This window comes from Monopterus albus, unplaced genomic scaffold (genome assembly GCF_001952655.1).
Source record: "Monopterus albus unplaced genomic scaffold, M_albus_1.0 scaffold189.1, whole genome shotgun sequence".
NCBI lineage: Eukaryota > Metazoa > Chordata > Actinopteri > Synbranchiformes > Synbranchidae > Monopterus > Monopterus albus.
In genome coordinates this window covers 357,343-376,729 of record NW_018128069.1, presented here as the reverse complement: position 1 = coordinate 376,729, position 19,387 = coordinate 357,343, and the positions used below count along the sequence as shown (strand labels likewise).

At 42.9% G+C, this 19,387-nt stretch overlaps 2 protein-coding genes across 2 annotated transcripts in view; one reads left to right on the top strand and one right to left on the bottom strand.

Annotated features, from left to right (window-relative positions):
* Nucleotides 1-10,881, bottom strand: part of LOC109970071 (collagen alpha-6(VI) chain-like) — a gene marked incomplete at its 3' end in the record, with an annotated part of 41,872 nt that extends 30,991 nt beyond the window's left edge. Inside the window, exons 1-2 of the mRNA XM_020617392.1 lie at nucleotides 10,658-10,881; nucleotides 227-328 (exon numbers count right to left, since the gene is read on the bottom strand). Of these exons, the coding sequence (XP_020473048.1) occupies nucleotides 227-328; nucleotides 10,658-10,712 (157 nt within the window). The remainder of the gene's footprint in view (nucleotides 1-226; nucleotides 329-10,657) is intronic.
* A 67-nt stretch (nucleotides 10,882-10,948) lies between these two features.
* On the top strand, nucleotides 10,949-17,826 carry LOC109970070 (zinc finger protein 708-like). Its single transcript, XM_020617391.1, has 10 exons — nucleotides 10,949-11,015; nucleotides 12,168-12,262; nucleotides 12,668-13,371; nucleotides 14,047-14,349; nucleotides 14,966-15,077; nucleotides 15,444-15,745; nucleotides 16,022-16,108; nucleotides 16,353-16,494; nucleotides 17,218-17,501; nucleotides 17,584-17,826. Exons 1-10 carry the CDS (start codon nucleotides 10,990-10,992, stop codon nucleotides 17,824-17,826), a joined length of 2,298 nt encoding a protein of 765 aa, XP_020473047.1. The 5' UTR covers nucleotides 10,949-10,989.
* Nucleotides 17,827-19,387: the final 1,561 nt, after the last annotated feature.

Here is a 19,387-nt window from a genome sequence, read left to right as displayed (position 1 = left end):
CTCAGACTTCTTCTCGAGTATATATATATATATATATATATACACATACATACATATATAGTTTTCTTCTCATTTCAAAGCTGTTAAAAAAGGTGCATTCACCACTTTTCTTCTGCAGAATCTACTTTACTGTTCAGGGCTCTTGCAAAGTAAATCACATGAATACAAGCATACTGTATACTGTAATGGAGCTCTCAAATAAGCACCAACAAAATACCCAACCCACCTGGTGCCTGAGCATTGATGCCATAGGAATACACTGCTACAATGAGGCTGAAGAGAAGACCTGTTCTTCCCTTCATTTTGGGATGACTCGTAGGTTTTGTTCCTACAACACAGATATAACAAGAACTTAGCTTAAACAGCTTAAACACAGTCCACCAGCAAGATAAAGCTTTTTATTTTCTTACTTTTCATTTGTTTTTGTTTTTTTTTGAGATTTATTTTGTGAACAGTTGCCATGAATTAAAAGGCAACATTTACAGGAACTTGGCTAATGGGCAGATGTTTGATGAGATTTTCTGAGGGGTTGATTTTTGCATTTTTCACCATATAAAACATGGGAAAAATATTCGTTGACATGAGAGAAACATTTGTACAACCTAGAACTTCTTTCATTAGCAAGTTGTCCTTGCACTATTATCCTCTGAAGTGCTCTGGTAAAAACAAAGGCAAAGCTCTGCTAATTGAAAAAACCTGTGGCTTCCCAAAGTGCATGGGGGCACGTTTAGTAATCAGAAAAATCTTGACCATGTTAGTTCTCACAAAAGCAAACAAACAAAAAAATCCCAAGCATAATAGTTATAATTTGTGTGAGAAAACCTGGACAAACCCTTGATAAAAGACCAAAGAAAGACTGATTTGTCAAAGAAAACAGCTCGAGTGCAACTGGCTGTGACACATCGACAGCAGACTGAAATGAGTCATATCCCTCCCTCCGGCCAGAAACGCTGCTGGGATTTAAAGGTAATTAGGCTCTTTTATTAAAACTCTAAATGCCGCCGCTCAGTCGAGCCCTCCTTCCTCTTCACATGGGATCAAGGTTTTATTCTTGGCTTGCTTCACTGATGGCCATTTTTTAAAGTTGAAAGAGCTGCTCTCTAAAGCTGAACACAAATCAAAGTTGTTAAACAATCCAAGGCATGAAAAGCATCCTGTCAACCAAGAGCTAAGGGTCTTAAGATAAATCTGAGTCCTGAGAAGATCAACAGGACAGGCAAGCAGATGTCTGTACAGTATGAGATTTGATTACATGTGAAATATACTGCCTCACTTGTGATATTACATGTACTTTTTAGGTTTTTGCATTATTGAAATATTGTTAATACAAACCTCACATTTCTAATTACTGCCACATGGGCCAAAGACAATTTTTCACTTGAGTAGAGAATAATACAAGCTTATAATACAAAGTCAGATTATTGTGTTGTGAGATAAAGCTCAGAGACACGGACATACTGTAGACAGATCATTTCTCATATGTATTAAAATAAATACAATGAAAATACCATACACACTCATCACATACTGTACATCACTCATCAGGGGATACTACAATTAAAAATATAGTCCCTTAAACGCCAACAAATACAGAATATACAGTACACAGTAACCATGGTGTGGCAATAGTATAGCGTGGGATTATTACACAGTAACATTATAGGTACAACATGTCAGCTGTTCAGCAGTCTGCCTGTGGATATTGCCCAGACGGGTGGTGTGACTTGATACTCCAGTAAGACTTTTTGGATGGTAGGAGCTGGTTTGGGGCTTTCCTTTTGCAGTGACTGATACAGATGATATGAAGCTGTGGTAAATCTGTACTACGGATTTTCGCCGCAGCGAGGTTGCCAAACCACACCGTAATCCCGGAGGTCAGAACCATCCACGGTAAAAATGATGGACAGGCTGTCAAGCTGCTAGAAGTGACGCCACCACGACGTGATCACCCCCTGGTGGCTGGTTGCAGTATAAGTCATAAACCCCGCCTCCTCCATGTCAAACAGCTGTTTACAGACTGTTTCTGTGGGTGCTTTCACACCTTAATTCGTTTGCTTTGGTCCGAATCAGTTGACGAGTTTGTAAACATGTAGCAATGTCTCCTTGGTTCGGTTTCGTTTCACACAAAGAAAAATCCAAGCACACCAAAACACGTCACGTAAAACTACGCCAGAACGTTCTCTCCGCTTATTGGTCAGATATGACTGCCGCGAGAACAGAAATAAAGGAGGAAAGTCCACGTTTCTGTGACGAGAGAGGATGGAGGTTGAAATGCGCGGGTTGGGCTTTCACCCTGGTTATTTTGTATTACGTTACTTGCATTATTACCACTTAAACCAAGTCGTACAGTTTCCCCACGATTCATCCTGACGCATGTTTTGGGTGACAGGAAATAAAATCTACCCATAATATAATGCCCTCAAATCACTCATCCACGGCCTTTGGTCCCGTTTTGGTTCGGTACGCGTTCTCTCCAGGAGGACAGCACCAGATTCAATCGAACTAAACGCTGTAGGTGTGAAAGCACCCACTGTGACATGCATCCATCCGAACTGGACCAGGCAGCTAACAAAAATGTGCAGGGAAAACATTTCAGTGAGGAATTATAAATGAGAGGAATCGTTTGATGTGCTGGCGCACATCAAATGGACAGTAACAACATGCGCTGTGGTTAACTGACTGGAGAAGCTTAAACCTATTGTTAAACTTGGCTATATCCATATCGCAGAAGAAAAAAACTGCCTGCGAGAGCATCATTTCAACAGAAATCCAAGTGAGCTGCCTGTCTCGTTATTCCCACAAATCCATGTGGCAGCCCGAATGTGGATATCTTCGGTTTAAATAGGTCACAATTTAACTGCTGCATCATATGCAGCTGTCTTTTGTTGATTTTTAAATGCTCTGCAAATGAAATTGCAGTAGTGTAATAGATTTCTTTTAAAAACCTATTGTAATTATGAGAAAAATAGCAGTCATGTTAAAAAGGAGGACATGGCGCTGCGGATTCACAGCTTTGTTTCAGTGTGACTGACCGAGCACAGTGCAGCTCCCCAGATCTTACACACAAGTTCACGTTAAAAATAAATACTTCTGCTAATACCACTCCCAAATCCTGATTTTGTGCATATTGTGCACGTTTTTGAACAGGTTTCAAGTTCAACATTGCTGACTGGGAGGGTCATGTCTTTGCAATAGTTAAAGCTGGGCTTTAACAAACATGAGCTCAACAAACATGGGCTTTAATGACTTTCAGCTTGTTGCTTGGGCTCTTTGGACCAACTACACTCAAACAACCTAGCCTTTAAAAGCTACGGGCATCTGTTCCCAAAAGAACTTTATTTGCTTCAGGGAACAGCCTGGTTTTAATCTGTAATGTCCTTATTGTCATCATTTCCCACGTGTAGACTCAAATATTTAACACTTTTCAGACAAACCTAATTGCTGTTTCTGTGACGCTCAGCTTCAGGCCCATTGGTTCCTAATGAAGACCTTTGAAGATCTTTAAAACACATCACAAATACAATATAAAATTTTTAAAAAGTCTGTTGGTTCCTAAATCAGCTGCTCATTGGTTTTTAATGAAACAAACAGGAGGAAACAGCATCGGATGAATCCACATTTGGTCTCTATGGTGTATGTGGGACTGAGTCAGAATAAACCACTGTACAACTACTGCACAGGACTTGCTGACAAGATGATAAATACAGAATACCATCGGGCTTAGCCTTTAAATTTAAGAAGCAAACGAAGGACAGGTAAAGTAAGTTTTATTCACACATTTTCAGGTGCATGCAACACTGAGTGTCAGCTGTAGCAGGACATCACACACACACTCCACCCTAGAAGCAGGCTTCAGCACTAGAATGAAATTGTAGTTTGTACTCTGGTCAGGTCTTGCTGCCAGTAGTTTTACATACAAAACATACAGTAAACTAAGACACCTTGCTAAAGATGAAACCAAAGACCAATAATGATCAACTGAGAAACAGTTAATGACAAAGATAACCAGGAAGGAAAGTCTGTCTTGGCTACAGCAGTACCTGACAAATGAAGTAGTTCATCACACTGATGCAAAAATCATATAAAACTCTAATACTGCCACAGATCAGCCCTTCTCACTGACTTACAACATTATCCATAACAGCCTAAAACAAGCGATATTACAAGGAGTGATATCACTGTATTCAGAATCATCACATCTCACATGCCTCTGTTCTCAGTGTGAATAGGCTGCGACACCTACAAGGCATTTGTGCACCTGTATTCTGCAGATCCCAAGGTGAGTGTGATAAGTAAAATGTCACAGTAGTGGAAGAAGTACTCCAGTAAAAGTACCAATACAACGCTGTAGATGTGATGAAACCATCTCAACAGTTTAGAGGAAAGGTCTCTTTGGTGAAACTGCTAATAACACACAGACATCTGACCTGAAACCTGTCACAAGAGGCACAAGTAGATTCGGCTTGTTTGAACAGGTTTCTGTACTGCATTTTAAAAGCTCCAAAAGATCCTATGTTTTTATGTAAAAATCATATTTGGAAAAGTAACAAGTACAGCTGCGAGGCAAATGTAGTGCCAGTGCAGCACCAGTTTTCCAGACTAAATCTTAAAGTCTGCATTGCTGTACATTTTCTATGATTGCACAGGAGAGAAGAGACATTGCAAGTCACTTACAGATCCGCTGCTGTTTCATCTCCCTCTGCACCCAAAAGCACGAGTCTCACAGTCGTGCAGGGCGCTGCATGTTTGTTCTGCACGATCAGGAGGGGTGGGAGGCCCAGGAAAAGTAAGGGCAGTCCCGAGCTGGCGGACTCCACTTCCTCCTCCCATCTCATTCTGCAGAGACATTACAGTAGATGAAGTCTAATCCTTTACTTTTCTATATAGGAGAATCCAGAGCTGGCCCGTGAGGATCCACAGCAGCTGTTTGTGGACTTCTCGGTGCTCTGCACCACAGGCACCTCTGAGTATTTCCTCGTTTCATAACTAAATAATGAAACTTTGTTTGAGCGCAATTTGATCCGGCTTCAGGAATGAGTTGCATCAGCTGTTTGGAATCCATCATAAAGTTTGTGTGGAAAGTCTTTCCAGAGCTTGTAACTAGTTTCAAGCCAGTCAGTTACTTCTTAAAACTTAAAAGACCAGTTTAAAGCTCTGGTAAAAATGCTGGCTTGCTTTCTTGCTGAGAGTGTTAATTCCATTCTCGTACTGTGTGTGTGTGTTAAACATGAAGCTAATACCAACTGAGCTAATCAACTCTATGGTGACAGGATAATGTTACTGTTGAACTTTCTTCATGAGAAGTTAACATTTTTATTCTCCTCTAACACAGATAATAGGCCGTCAATGTTCCAGTGTTTTCTGCTCTAAAGGAAGGACACAGATGTTTGTGCATACTGGGCTAAGTGTGTATGTGGGAATGGGTGTGGCCACAGAAGATATGTTCAGGGGGATTCTGCGTGATTTATGAAGAACAGTAATACTGTATGCGTGGGCAGCAGCTGAGTTTGGCCTCAGAGGAAAGACAGAAGACAGCTGCAAGTTCTGGGGAAATTTCTCAGAATATATATTAAAGTATCTGTCTGAACACAACGATGAACATGGAGTCAAAGAGGTGGAAGGTAGCCATGTACATTTACTCCTGTACAAATATGAAGTACGGGTACTTTACTTGATTCTTTTCATGCCACTTTACATGTGGAGGACCTACTCTAAACCAGTCTAACAAACCTCTGCAACTTCAGTGCCACTTTACATGTGGAGGACCTACTCTGAACCAGTTTAACAAACTTCTGCAGCTTCACCTCATCTACCAACAGCAGAATTGTTTCCATTTTAGACAATTCCCCGTTATTTCATCCCTATTTATACATTTAGCACTGAGAATTTAGCTCAAATCACTGCTGGGTCTGAGAGCTGCTGTGGAGCTGTTAACAAGGCTCCACAACTGTCAGTCTGGTTAGAAGTGATTGGTACAGTTTAGTCCTGTTGTGGCAGGACAGAGTGTAAATCCTGGGCTGCATGTGGAAACCTGAGACCAAGAAAGGGCACTCAGTGAATTTCAGGAAACATTTCCCTAAGTAGAGAATCTGTTCTTAATCAGTAAAAACCATCTCTGAGGCCAAGTTCTTCTACAGACAGCAGGCCAGGCAAGCTTGTTACACCAGCCCAATCAGAGGACTCCAGGAGCATTACGTTGGCCTGTTCTCAAAGGCAGCGTGTTTCTGCCAAACACAGAGCTGAAACTTTGGGACTTCTTGTTTAATGACAACTCAGATCACTGTGAGGAAAAAAAGAGTCCCAGAAGATGACTTCAATGGGTTATGTTTGTAGGGCAAAGTCTGTTTGAGGCCAGTATGTGAAGCAAGATTTTCCAAGTATGTCCAGTCTAAAGGCAGAACAAGACATGTGCTGAGCCCATATATCACCAAATATCATCATGTAACAGATATACAGTATCAGAGTGTTGGCAATTAGTGCCATATGGGGGTGCTGAGGGTGTTGCAGCTCTCGCTACTGGCCAGAGTGAAAACAATGGACATATCAGTTTACTTTTTTAAATAACGTGATATAAACAATTTTAACAACATCTGTTCAAGTGCCTGTGGGTGCAAGGGCTCTGTGCTAGGGCCAGTTCTCTTCACTTTATACATGGTCCCCTTAGGAAATATTATCAAGGGAAACAGCATAAATTTCCATTGCTACACAGATGATGCTCAGTTATATTTATCTATGAGCCGAGATGAATCAGATCTGTGGGTCAAACGTCAAGCATGTCTTAAAGACAAAAAGGCCTGTATGGCCTGTAAGTTCTTACTTCTAAACTCAGACAAAACTGTACTTAATGTACTTGGCCCTAAAGACCTCAGAAGTAAGCTGTCTAATCACGTAGTTACTCTAGATGGCATAGCCCTGGCCTCTAGTACTACTGGCCACAAAATACAGACAGACAAAGGGAGTCAGAGGGTCTGAAAATGGTGGGAGAGCTATTTGCACTGGTTGTTAGAGGAGGCTGTCTCTGCTGCTCAGCTCTCGCTAAAATAAACTAGCTTAGCTGTCTGCTGACATAAAACCTATGGGACACCATGTTAAAGGGAGATCATGTTTCTCCAACATTGTCCTGGAAAGAAAAAGAAGAAAAAAGAAAATTCTATGATGCAGAAACAGTCATTCAGTCTGATTTGGAGTTAATGAACTAAAACTATGCACAAACAACTGCAACAGTCTACAGTACATCACCATATTTGGTTTATTTTCCATATCATTTCTCACACTGCATGAATCAAGATGTGGGTGGTCCTTGTCCTACAATCAGACTAAACTGCTTCTTCAAAAGACAAATGCCAGATCCGAACACTAGACGTGTAAAGTAACAAAGTGCACTGAGTTATTTGCTGTACATGTGCACATGTAGGTTCTAGTACTTTGCAATTTCTGCATCTTTGCTCTCATACATTTTTTAGCTGCTGTCTGTTGCATATGGAGATAAAATACTATCAAAAATGTTACAAATGCGTGTTTAAACGTGGAGACAAAATACTAACAAAAATGTTACAAATGCGTGTTTAACGTTTTGTCTGTAACAAGCGATGTGTGTGTGTGTGTGTGTCATGAGGATCACAAATGTGTGCTGCGCAATCTGCACGTATAAAGTCATTTATGTGTGTGTGTGTCATGCTGTTCACAAATGCATGCTGTACAAACTGCACATAAATCACATTTTACAAATGCTTAAAATCGATTTTTTGTGTGCAGTTCTTTAGAAAGTACGTACACATTGTTACCTACGCATGCGTAGATCGTCTAATACACACGAATCACCTTCCGCGCACACACGGATTTTTGAGAGTGTTTTTCCGCACTCTCAAAAGTCCACGATCCACGAATGCACGGTGGAAAACTCGGACATCTGAGTTTCCAAACCTGTTTCCCAAACAAAGGTATTTACACAACGTAGGTAACAATGTGTACGTACTTTCTAAAGATCTGCACACAAAAAATCGATTTTAAGCATTTGTAAAATGTGATTTATGTGCAGTTTGTACAGCACGCATTTGTGATCCTCATGACACACATACACACAAATCGCGTGTTACAGACAAAACGTTAAACACGCATTTGTAACATTTTTGATAGTATTTTATCTCCATAGTTGCAGCTCTAGATGTTACCACCAAATCATAGTGAACTTATTAAAGTTAGAGAGATTTAACATGAAAAGCTCAGACTGAGATAATGAGTTCATTAAAATTTAGGACATGTATTGAACAAAAATATCACAACTTATCTTGTTCAAGCTTCTCCACTGTGAGGATTTTCTGCTTCTTTGACTTGGGGAAATACAGAAGACATTTTAAAAAGGCAGAGCAGCCTGCTGGATTTCAATGAAGAGAGGCACAACTGATTATGTGACCTTAAGCCGCTTTTCACTATTTTCTGACAAAATTATTAACTGAAATTAATCATGAGATTAGCTGATGATGAATATAATGCTTATGTGTAGCTTTATCATTAAAACACAAATCGGAAGCTCAATGAAGATTAAGCATAACATGCATGACAACATGAATGTACAGCATTATACTATAGAAAGCTTCACTAATGTTTGAACGTAGCTGGAACATTTCTCACATCCTTCCCTTCTCTGTCTGTGCAGGTCCTGTTGCTGCCCACTATCAGCAGACTGATACGATTTAATGAGTAAAAGGCAGATTACTGTGTGTTTTGGCAGCTTAACTGCACTTTGCAGACCGTAGTTACAACAGAACTCGGTCGTTTTTGGACGGTGCTGCTGTTTCATCCTGTCCAGCAGATATTATAATATCCTGATCTGGACCAGACCCAATACCACAAAAAGACCTCTTTAGGTCTGAATGAGACCCACAGTCTTTCCTCCAGCACCACTCTTAGGACAAACTCAGGACTCTGTGGGTGGATAAATACATTTGTTGGCACTGAGGCTGTTAGATGCATTTTATACAGTCAGTCTTGTTAGTCCCCAGTGCTGCATTATTTTAGGGTTGCAACCTGCTATTACTTTTGTTATTCATTTATCTACTGTTTTTCTCACTTAATGTGTCTGTATATACTGCTACCACAGGAATGTATACTGTACATCATATATATTATCACATATTAAATATACACTCAACAAGCACTTTATTAGGTACACCTGTACGACTGAATACAAGAGCCCTGCCACAACATACTGTATTATTCAGGTCTTAGTTAAGATGCCATTGTTCTGGGCTGCATTATATTCAGAGGTGTTCCTAATACTGTGATACCTTCACGTATGGAAATCTGGAGGGCAAAAATATAGACACTAAGTAGTATATTATTACATATATATACAGTGCATTGTCAGGACAAGTAATTCTATTTTGGTCTGTCTCCTCTAAAATATTGAAAAATCGCCATCCAAATTTTCCAGACCAAAAAAAATACTCACTTCAGTATGATAGGAGACTGACAAAATAAGCAAATGTTGAAAAACATGAAGCTGTACAAGAAATGTTTGCTTTAAAAATATGATTGTTAGTTAATTTTCAATCAGTCACTGCATTAAATGACAAACATTTCATCTTTACGCGCAAAGATGCCATCACCTCTGACCTTCTTATTGCCAGTATCCGTAATGTTGAAGATTTAGTAGCTGAGGCTGATCCTGCTGTCAGCCTCAGTGGACTCTCTCTGGGAACCAGTGTCATTTCCTCTGTATGATGTAAATGTTCATCTGCAGCCAACACTTTTTGGCTCCATCAGCTGGTGTGTTGCTCTGTGTGTGTGTGTGTCTTTGTTTTCTATTGTGGGAACATAGTGTGCAGGCTGGTGAGAGTATATATGTTCAACTGTACGATCATTTTGAAGGTTGGAGTTTGTGCTGCTGAAATGCACTGTGTGTTATACTGGCAGGGTGTCCGAACACCAGAGCCAGCTCTCAGTATAACGCAGTCCCGCAGAACAGCAGCACAACCTGCAGCTTCCACAGTGATGACACAGGTGAACCAACACCTCTGTGAAACATTCTGAACAAAAAGTGAACATTATCACCTTCATGGAGGAGAATTTACTGCAACGCTGTTGGGGTAGACTGACTCAGTCTGAGGCAGCTGTTCCTAATAAACTGACTGTGTCTGCTACAGTTAGGTTTTTATTCCTGACAGACAGATGAAAGTTGGCAGAGAGCTGATGCTCGCATAGTAGAAAACCAAATCACACACAGAGGAAAAACGCAGTCAGTCCAGCTCAGGGGTGGAGTGTTGGCTGAACATGTTGTACAGGAAATTCCACCCAGCGGCCACCAGCAGGAGAAACCCCGCTACTAAATCATCAGCCCTGGCTTGGCCGTAAAAAGGCGGAAAATTACGGCTTTCTAAAAGTTAAACTTTTCTGTCATCTCATTAACATAATCACTTGTTTCACAAATTATGCTAGTCAATTTTAGATTACCATTGTTTTGCCTTAAAACAACTTAAAGGTCCAGTTTAAGTGCAACACGGAATATTTAATTGATGAATTCGCTTTTATAGCCTGTTTGAGACTTTTCATACCCGAATTAATCCCATTGTAAGATTTAGAGCCTTAGTCAGCATCTGTTAAAGATGAGATAAACCATTACAGTTTGAAAACACGTCCAATACCACACAAATCTCACCTACTCTAATTAGCTTGTGCAAGTTCATTGTGGAGCGCAGCATCTTCTTCGCCATTTTCTCAGAGCTGGGACAGGTCCACTGTTATCCCTGTAGTTGACAGTGAATGGCAGTGGTATTTAGCTTACATTTGGAGGAACACAAGTCTTTTAAAGCCGTTAAATATAATATCATCATATGTCAACATGTAGGTCTTCGTCTGTAAAACTGTGTTGGACTGAGCAGCTCAGAGATGTCGCAGTACCTCCTCCGGCCAGCAGAGGCAGCACCGATCGTAGAGCTGAGGACCTTCACACCGAGGAAGACGTGTAATCTCGTCTATGTTTAATTTTAAATGGAATTCGCCTGTACTTTATTTGAGTAAGTTGTGGGGGTTTTATTATTTAAATGCCTCTAAAATAAACGTGAACTCACCCAGCTGGTCGTCAATAAGCTATGCTTTTCTTCTCTGATTCGTATTTTCAGTGTTTATTGGATATGCAACGTTACCACTACACGACAGAAAGATGTGTTTTCGTAGGGGCAACCATCCAGGACCATGCTGTGGAGTAGGATTTCTGATTCAGAGCTAGCAAACGTTAGCTGCAGACATTCACGATAGAACTACATTAGCTAGAATTATGTTAGCTAATGTCATTTCCTCCTAAATGCGTCTTTGTTTGCCTCACCACTACAGAAAACTGCGGTAACACTACGTGTTTGTATTTCGGTTAACGTTTAAGTTTACAATTCACAAGATAACGGTTAGCTTCAGAGGGATTTGTTAGCTAAATATCTAACATTGTGTCTCGTCAGTGATTGGCTGAGTCGCTGTAAACTGATTAATGGCATATGTTACTAGCTAAAATCACTTAAGTTATAGCAGACGTGATAATTAATGATCTAATGTGATACATTAATGCATAATGCAAACGAATGAACGCAGCAGGGGTTGCATCCAAGGTCATCAGCAAATATTTAGTATTTTTGCTTTAAAAATGACAAAACAGGTATTTTTGAATATCAAACTAACGTTAATTAATAGCTATCGGTGTGACGATACACTTGCTCAAGAGGGATTTGTTGGCTTTTCCCTCTATATTAAGGAGCGGGTCATCTCCTAACCGGAAAGTTCCCTGCTAGGTTCGATTCCCTGCTTGTCCAGTTCACATGTCGAAGTGTCCTTTAGAAAGACTTTGAACCCCAGTTGTTCCCGGTGATGACATCGGTGCGTAAAGGGATTTGAATATGCTGCAGTGCATAGAAAAACGCTGTACAAGTACAAGACCATTTACCATTTTACGTGTGGAAAATTTCATTCGTCTCTACCACTAAGCTGAAGGTCTGTTGCACATTAGAGAAGGCAGAGCTGAAGCATCTGTGGGTTTTGTTCCTGTGACACTTTGAATGTAAGTGTCCCACAGTGTTATGTCCCCTAACAAATACTATGCACATCAAGTGTAGCTACAGCTCTGATCGGGACATGCGTGTCACATGCTGACTGATTTCTGGTTGTGTCTGTCTTTGTTTCAGAGGTCTGGAGGACACCTGTCCACCCCGAGAAGCAGCGGAGGATGATGAGATGGATGGAGTGAAAGTAGAAGCAGAGCAAACAGAAGAGGTTCAAGGTCAGGGATCATGAACTGCACCCCACTATTCAAATACATCAGTGTGGTTTCATGTGCAACAAAGTGTATAAGGATGTGAGCACAGGTTTCCATCTTCACAAGTGCTCTTGCTGATTAGATAAGCTGTCTGAAACCTTTTTTTTTCTTTTAACAATGGTCAAAACAAACCACCCCTTATTACTCTTTGTGATGTGAACTACAGATGCATGAATGGGACAAACTGTACAAAATGCAGCCTTCAGTCTGAGGCTAGCATTAGCTGACTAAGGTAAATAGGGTAAATGTGTCAGTCCCGTAGAATGCTCCTCCCAAACCAGGTTCCGCCTTTTTTAATGTGAGAAATTGATGGTTTTCCTTGTCATGATAATGTATACCACATATTAATGTCAGTATCACTTCCTGCAGGAGAGGGAACTGTTCCAGACATGGAGACGCCATCTACAACAGAAGAACCTGCACTAAAACAAAAAAGCCGTCAGTCAAAATGCCGTCACTGCTGTTCAGTGTGTGGCAGGGAGTTTTCCCGTCCATCTCGGCTGGCGGACCACATGTTCATGCACTCGGGTGACAAACCATACAGCTGCTCTGTGTGTGGGAAGCGCTTCACAAAGAAGATAAACATGACAGTGCATCAGCGGGTACACACTGGTGAGAAGCCATACTCCTGCCCAGACTGTGGGGTCAGCTATGCCCAGTTGGGCTGCCTTCGGAGGCACCGGCTCCAGCACGCCGCCGAGAAGCCCCACCACTGCTCAGTTTGTGGTCGAGGATTCATTCAGCGGCGCTATCTCATCCAGCACGAACGGACGCACACTGGGGAGAGGCCATTCTCCTGCTCCCTCTGCCCCAAACGGTTCGCCTCCAGATCGGGACTCACCGATCACCAGAAAACTCATAAAGAGGAGAACCTGTACTCCTGCTCCATCTGTGAGAAGGTCTTCTCCACGCCATCCTCCTTCAGGGATCATGTCAGGCTCCACACGGGACAGAAACCACACCCCTGCTCACTGTGCTGCAAGAGCTTCAACCGGCCAGGTCTGCTGAGAAAACATCTGGAGAAACATGCAGAGGAGCAACATGTGGTTAAAACTGAAGATGCTGGAAATGGGGTGAGTGCCAGTTTCAAAAATCAGGATTCTTGTTTGTGTTTAGAGAAACTTTGTTTCTCATCCATTTGTGCTTCTCCTTACTGTAGTGGGTGCACAAAAAGACAACGGCACCAGTGAATGTGGTGTCCTCACTGTGTGCGAGTCCAAACCCTGACTCAGCTCTCGCTCTGTGCCATAGACCTCCACTGTTGTCTACCAGCTATAATAGGTTGTCCCCTACTTGTGCCCCAGGTTCAGAGACAGACCCACTGCTGATCAGGGCTGCAGGGTGTAAAATGCATTTATTGACTGAAGGTGGCGTATTCAAGCTAAAACATGGTGTCATTTTGCTCCTTTGTTCCTAAATCTACCCATGGGTGTTTCTCAAATGTCTTATATGGGCTGTTGGTTTCCTCACTGGCATCTGTTCCTTGCGCCTTAGCCCCGCCCAAAAAAAACCAAGGAGAGATGACTCAAACACATTAAAGGGGTGTATCAGTGCATAAAACCCTTCTGTGAGGGATGGTCTCATGTATCCTTGCTTGTGGCTCCTCCAGCATCCTTCTCACTGCTGCTGTTATAAGAGTTTAGGAACATCCTTGCTCATCAGTCGACCAGAACGAATTCCAGGTCGAGCGAGAATGAAGGGAGCACAATCATATAAGAGACATAAGAAACACTTGTTGTCTTCAACAGCAGGAGGAAACACCTCACGCCTGCCCCCTGTGCCACAAATGTTTCTCCACCGCTGAGAAGCTGCAGCAGCACAGCCAGCTCCACCAGAGGGCACTGCGATTTGTGTGCGATATCTGTGGCCGAGGCTTCACCAGAGCATCCCGGCTGAGGGAGCACACGAGGTCTCACACTGGAGAGAGGCCGTTTCAGTGCGACGTCTGCAAGAAAAGGTTCTCTGTGCAGGGAGTGTTGAGGAAACACCGGGAGATCCACCGCCGGGGGAAGCACAGCCTCACCATGACGCCGGACGACGACTCTGCACAGGTGAGCTGCACAATAAGGCTGGAACAATTAGCCTGTTAAACAGAAAATGGATGGGCATCTGTGTTGATAATGGAATAGTCATTTGATTTACTTTTCAAGCAGAAATTGTAGGATTTGCAGCTTACAGCTAAAGTCTGAGGACTAGCTGCTTTTTTTCCAGGTTTGTATCATTGTAAACTGAATGTGTTTGGGTTTCAAACAGTTGAACATAACAAAACGTGACAACACCTTGGGCACCTTGTGTATTCATTTGTCATAATTTATCAGATGTTTTTTTTACCTTAAATTCTACTGTGCAAATAGTGAACTAAATTGTGCACAAGTTAATCTCCAGAATTATTTTCTAATGTATATTTCATGCCAGTCCCAGGTTTTCAGTCTCTCTCCTGTCTAACTTTTGTATAACATCACAACATTTTCCTAGTGAGGTTTACAGGCCTGCAGCAGGTCTCGACTCAGCACAAGAAATAGATGACCAAAGAAACCAAATTAAACTGGTCATTGGCATGGGTTTAATAACAGATTAAAAAATAACTGCAGGTCAGGGATACAATGATGCGATCAGGGATCATATTAAAAAGAGTTCAGCTCATGTCGCCGCTGGTCTGTGTTTCAGGAAGCAGACTGCAACACATCGCTGGGGAGTGATGGTGTGAACAGGCTGCAGGAGCTGAGGGTCGAGTACAAAAGCACTAACGAAGGAGAGGAAGTGGGCCATTCGCTGCCTGGTAAGAAACTCTGGACACGCAACAGTTCATGAGATTTCGCAGGCTGAAGCTATTACATAAAGTGTCTTAGTAAGTGGGCGTTCACACTGATCCGGTGAAAACGTAACTCGCTGCTGTGTTTTAATGCACAGGGCTGCGTTGGTCAGGGGTGAGGGGTTGCAGGGGGAAGTGTTGTAGGCGTGTATGATACTGCCTTGTTGTGACTAGTCGACGTGAGCGGCTTCATTCGCGTCTCCAGCCCGGGAGTTTCTGTTGTTTTGTTTAGCCATGCTGCTACGTAGCCAGTGATGTGAAGCAGAAAAGCTGCTGCTCCAACACCCATAAAGGAACCAAGTCCTGCTGATCTGTTTCCTCTCTACCCTGCAGACCGGGGCCCCACTGGTCTGAAGAAGCTTCTCATCTGCTCTGTCTGTGGGCAGAGCTACCCGAGCCGGTCCAGACTCAGGGAGCACTGTAAGATCCACACGACTGAGAAGCAGCGCAACTGCTCAGTGTGTGGGAAAACCTTCACCTCCGCCTCAGGCCTGAGAGCGCACCAGAAAGTCCACCTGGCTGACAGACCTCACCCCTGCAGCATCTGTCCCAAGAGCTTCCTGAAGCCCTGCCTGCTCCGCAAACACATGAGGACCCACATCAGGGACGGACTCCTCGCCACTCCTGCCGACAAGGTGAGAGGCAAGAAGTCAGCACACTTGGAAAAGGATTCTGGGTCAAGAGAGTTCAGTGTTTACAGCAGGTTTCTGTTTGTGATCAGCTTGCATTTTCTAGTTTTTCCTCTTCTACTGTTTTATTTCTACTACTACTACCACTTCTTTTCCTTCTTCTATTACTACTACTACTGTACCACTACTTCCATACTCACCTATGTCCTTTTATGCATCCAGTTAGTTTTAAAAGCAGCTGAAGCAGTGGATAAACTGATGACAACACCCGGTCTGTTACAGGAGTTCTGGCTCAATGAGAAAACTTTGGATGACAAGGGAGAGGAGGTGGTTGTGAAGAGGGAGGAGGAGGAAGGTCTGGATGAACAGGTGAGAAATGTAGCTGTGGCAGCAAAGTGTTGCTTTTAAATGAAGCTTGTTTGTGTTTTTTAAAAAAAGGAAAACTAGTACAGAACATGCACATGCTGCATTTGGAATGGATAGCGGTGATGGCAAACATTTCCAGCTCTACAGCTTGTTGACATCCTGTCATCAGCAGCTCAAGACTGGTGTGAAGTATTTTACACTCATATGACACACTCAGTCTAATCATGTCTGTCTGATAATCCTCCAGGACTCCCAGGACCTTCCCACCTCCACCCTTAAACCCAGACCTCTGCCTGATAACCATGGCAAGAGAGAGAGAAACGAAGGAGATGTCAGCGGTTTGATCAACTCTGATGGGGAGGAGGAGGACTGGAGACCGGCGCTCATTGGTTTGTCATCCAGTTTCAGTAGTAGGACCGTTGGTTTACAGCTCAGTTACACCAAAGATCAAGGAGCTGAAAGTACAGATGGTCCATTGAGTTTAGATCACAGGAGCCACAGTTTTCATGGTAACCTACATAACTGATGTTATAAAAAGCTGAAGGAGGTAAAGGTTTCCCTTGGTTCCAGCTGCTACAAAGAAAACTGCTGTAGCTCAGTCTGAGAGCGGAAACAACAGGCTGCTGATGTCTGTGCTTCTTTCCTTCATTCCACTAACTTCTTTTACTTAATGTTAGATTCCTCATTTACATCACTCACCTCCTTTCATCCTTCGCTTTCTAATTTCACTACACTCCTTCCTTACTTCCTCTACTAAGAAGTGTCCTTACTTTATTCCTCACTTTCTTACTACTTCACTAACTTCCTTCCTTGCTTCCTTCACTCCCTTATTTCCTTGTTTTCTTCATTACTTTTTCCTTACTCCCTTCCCTCACGTCACTGTGTTCGACCACATTAGTTTTAGTGAGGTGTATCCCGTCACTGTCAGTACGTAGCTTTGCCGCTCGTCTGAAACTGTGTTTTACATATAGGTAAACGTTTGACTGGGTTGAAGACTGAACCAAGCAGCTGCATTATTTTTATCCCACTCTGTAGGAACAAGACAAATGTATGAAAGTGCTTCTTACAAACACATCTTGTACTCACTGGTACCTTCTGTTGATTCCCATCAGCCCCTGTGAGAGACGCAGGCGGCGGCTCACAGCTTTCAGCAGACAGCGGTGGCGATGGTAAGAGCAAACACTGCTGTCCAGTGTGCGGCCGTGACTGCTTCAAAGCGTCAGCTCTGCAGAAACACCTGCGGATCCACTCGGGTGAACGCCCTTTCCAGTGTCCCACCTGCAGGAAGAGCTTCACCCAACAGGTCCACATGACAGAGCACCAGAGGATCCACACCGGAGAGAAGCCCTACACCTGCACCGACTGTGGCAAGAGCTTCACCTTCTCCAGACCAGCGGCTGCACACTGACGCCCGGCCGTACCAGTGCGGCATCTGCCAGAAGACCTTCAAACAGCAGAGCTCACTCAAAACCCACCAGCTGACACACTCTGGAGTCCGCTTCCGGTGTCCGCTCTGCAGCAAGAGCTTCAGCCGCGCCCTGGAGCTCACCTATCACGTCGACACGCACTCAGACGCTCAGCCGTACTTCTGCAGCATCTGCAAGAAGAACCTGAGCGGAGCCAGGATCTTCCGCAACCACATGAAGAAACACGAGACAGCGAACTCACCACTGCCACGAGCAGGACCGCAGGAAGCCGAGACACCCTCAGAGTGTCCTTAAAATCTGTTTGAAAAATAATAGGAACAGTGGAACACCTTTGGTTTGTGGTGACCATTGCTCCTGTTCATACTGGACACAAGCACTTCTCATCCAAGTGATGAAGCATAGAATTCACTGCGCTTGTTTTGTGCAGAGTTAAATCAAGCAGATATCTTCCATACTACAGTCTGTTCAGTACAAACATCCCTCCACTACAGCTCAGCACAAATGCACATGGACCATGTTCAGCTCCACAGGCTGGAACTTTGGAAGATGTCTGCTCCACATGTCTCGCTGTCCTGAAGCTTCACAGAAAATCTTAGATACCGTAAAATCCGCACTATAAGCCGCTACTTTTTTCACAAGCTTTGAACCCAGCGGCTTAAACAACGATGCGGCTAATTTATGGATTTTTACAGGCTAACGAGCTTCGTGCCGCCAATACATTTAGCCTCATCACATCAGACCAATGAAATTACCGAACAGGTCACAGTGGACCAATGAAACTGTTCGAATTAGATCAAATGCACTCACACTAAATTCTTCAGATCAGTCATTTTGCGCTTCATGCACATACCCTGATCATTGAAAACGCACGAAGAAATGCATATGATGCAGCTTTCAAGTTAAAGGCGATCGATCTGGCTGTCGAAGAAGGAAATAGAGCTGCTGCACGTAAGCTTGGCATCAATGAATGGATGGTGAGACGTTGGAGACGGTGGCGTGAAGAGATGACTCAATCCAAAAAGACGACAAAAGCTGTGCAACATCTTTCTGTGTAAATACAGTGCCTTGTGAAAGTATTCGGCCCCCTTGAACTTTGCGACCTTTTGCCACATTTCAGGCTTCAAACATAAAGATATAAAACTATTTTTTTGTGAAGAATCAACAAGTGGGACATAATCATGAAGTGGAACGAAATTTATTGGATATGTCAAACTTTTTTAACAAATAAAAAACTGAAAAATTGGGCGTGCAAAATTATTCAGCCCCTTTACTTTCAGTGCAGCAAACTCTCTCCAGAAGTTCAGTGAGGATCTCTGAATGATCCAATGTTGACCTAAATGACTAATGATGATAAATAGAATCCACCTGTGTGTAATCAAGTCTCCGTATAAATGCACCTGCACTGTGATAGTCTCAGAGGTCTGTTTAAAGCGCAGAGAGCATCATGAAGAACAAGGAACACACCAGGCAGGTCCGAGATACTGTTGTGGAGAAGTTTAAAGCCGGATTTGGATACAAAAAGATTTCCCAAGCTTTAAACATCCCAAGGAGCACTGTGCAAGTGATAATATTGAAATGGAAGGAGTATCAGACCACTGCAAATCTACCAAGACCTGGCCGTCCCTCTAAACTTTCAGCTCATACAAGGAGAAGACTGATCAGAGATGCAGCCAAGAGGCCCATGATCACTCTGGATGAACTGCAGAGATCTACAGCTGAGGTGGGAGACTCTGTCCATAGGACAACAATCAGTCGTATACTGCACAAATCTGGCCTTTATGGAAGAGTGGCAAGAAGAAAGCCATTTCTTAAAGATATCCATAAAAAGTGTCGTTTAAAGTTTGCCACAAGCCAC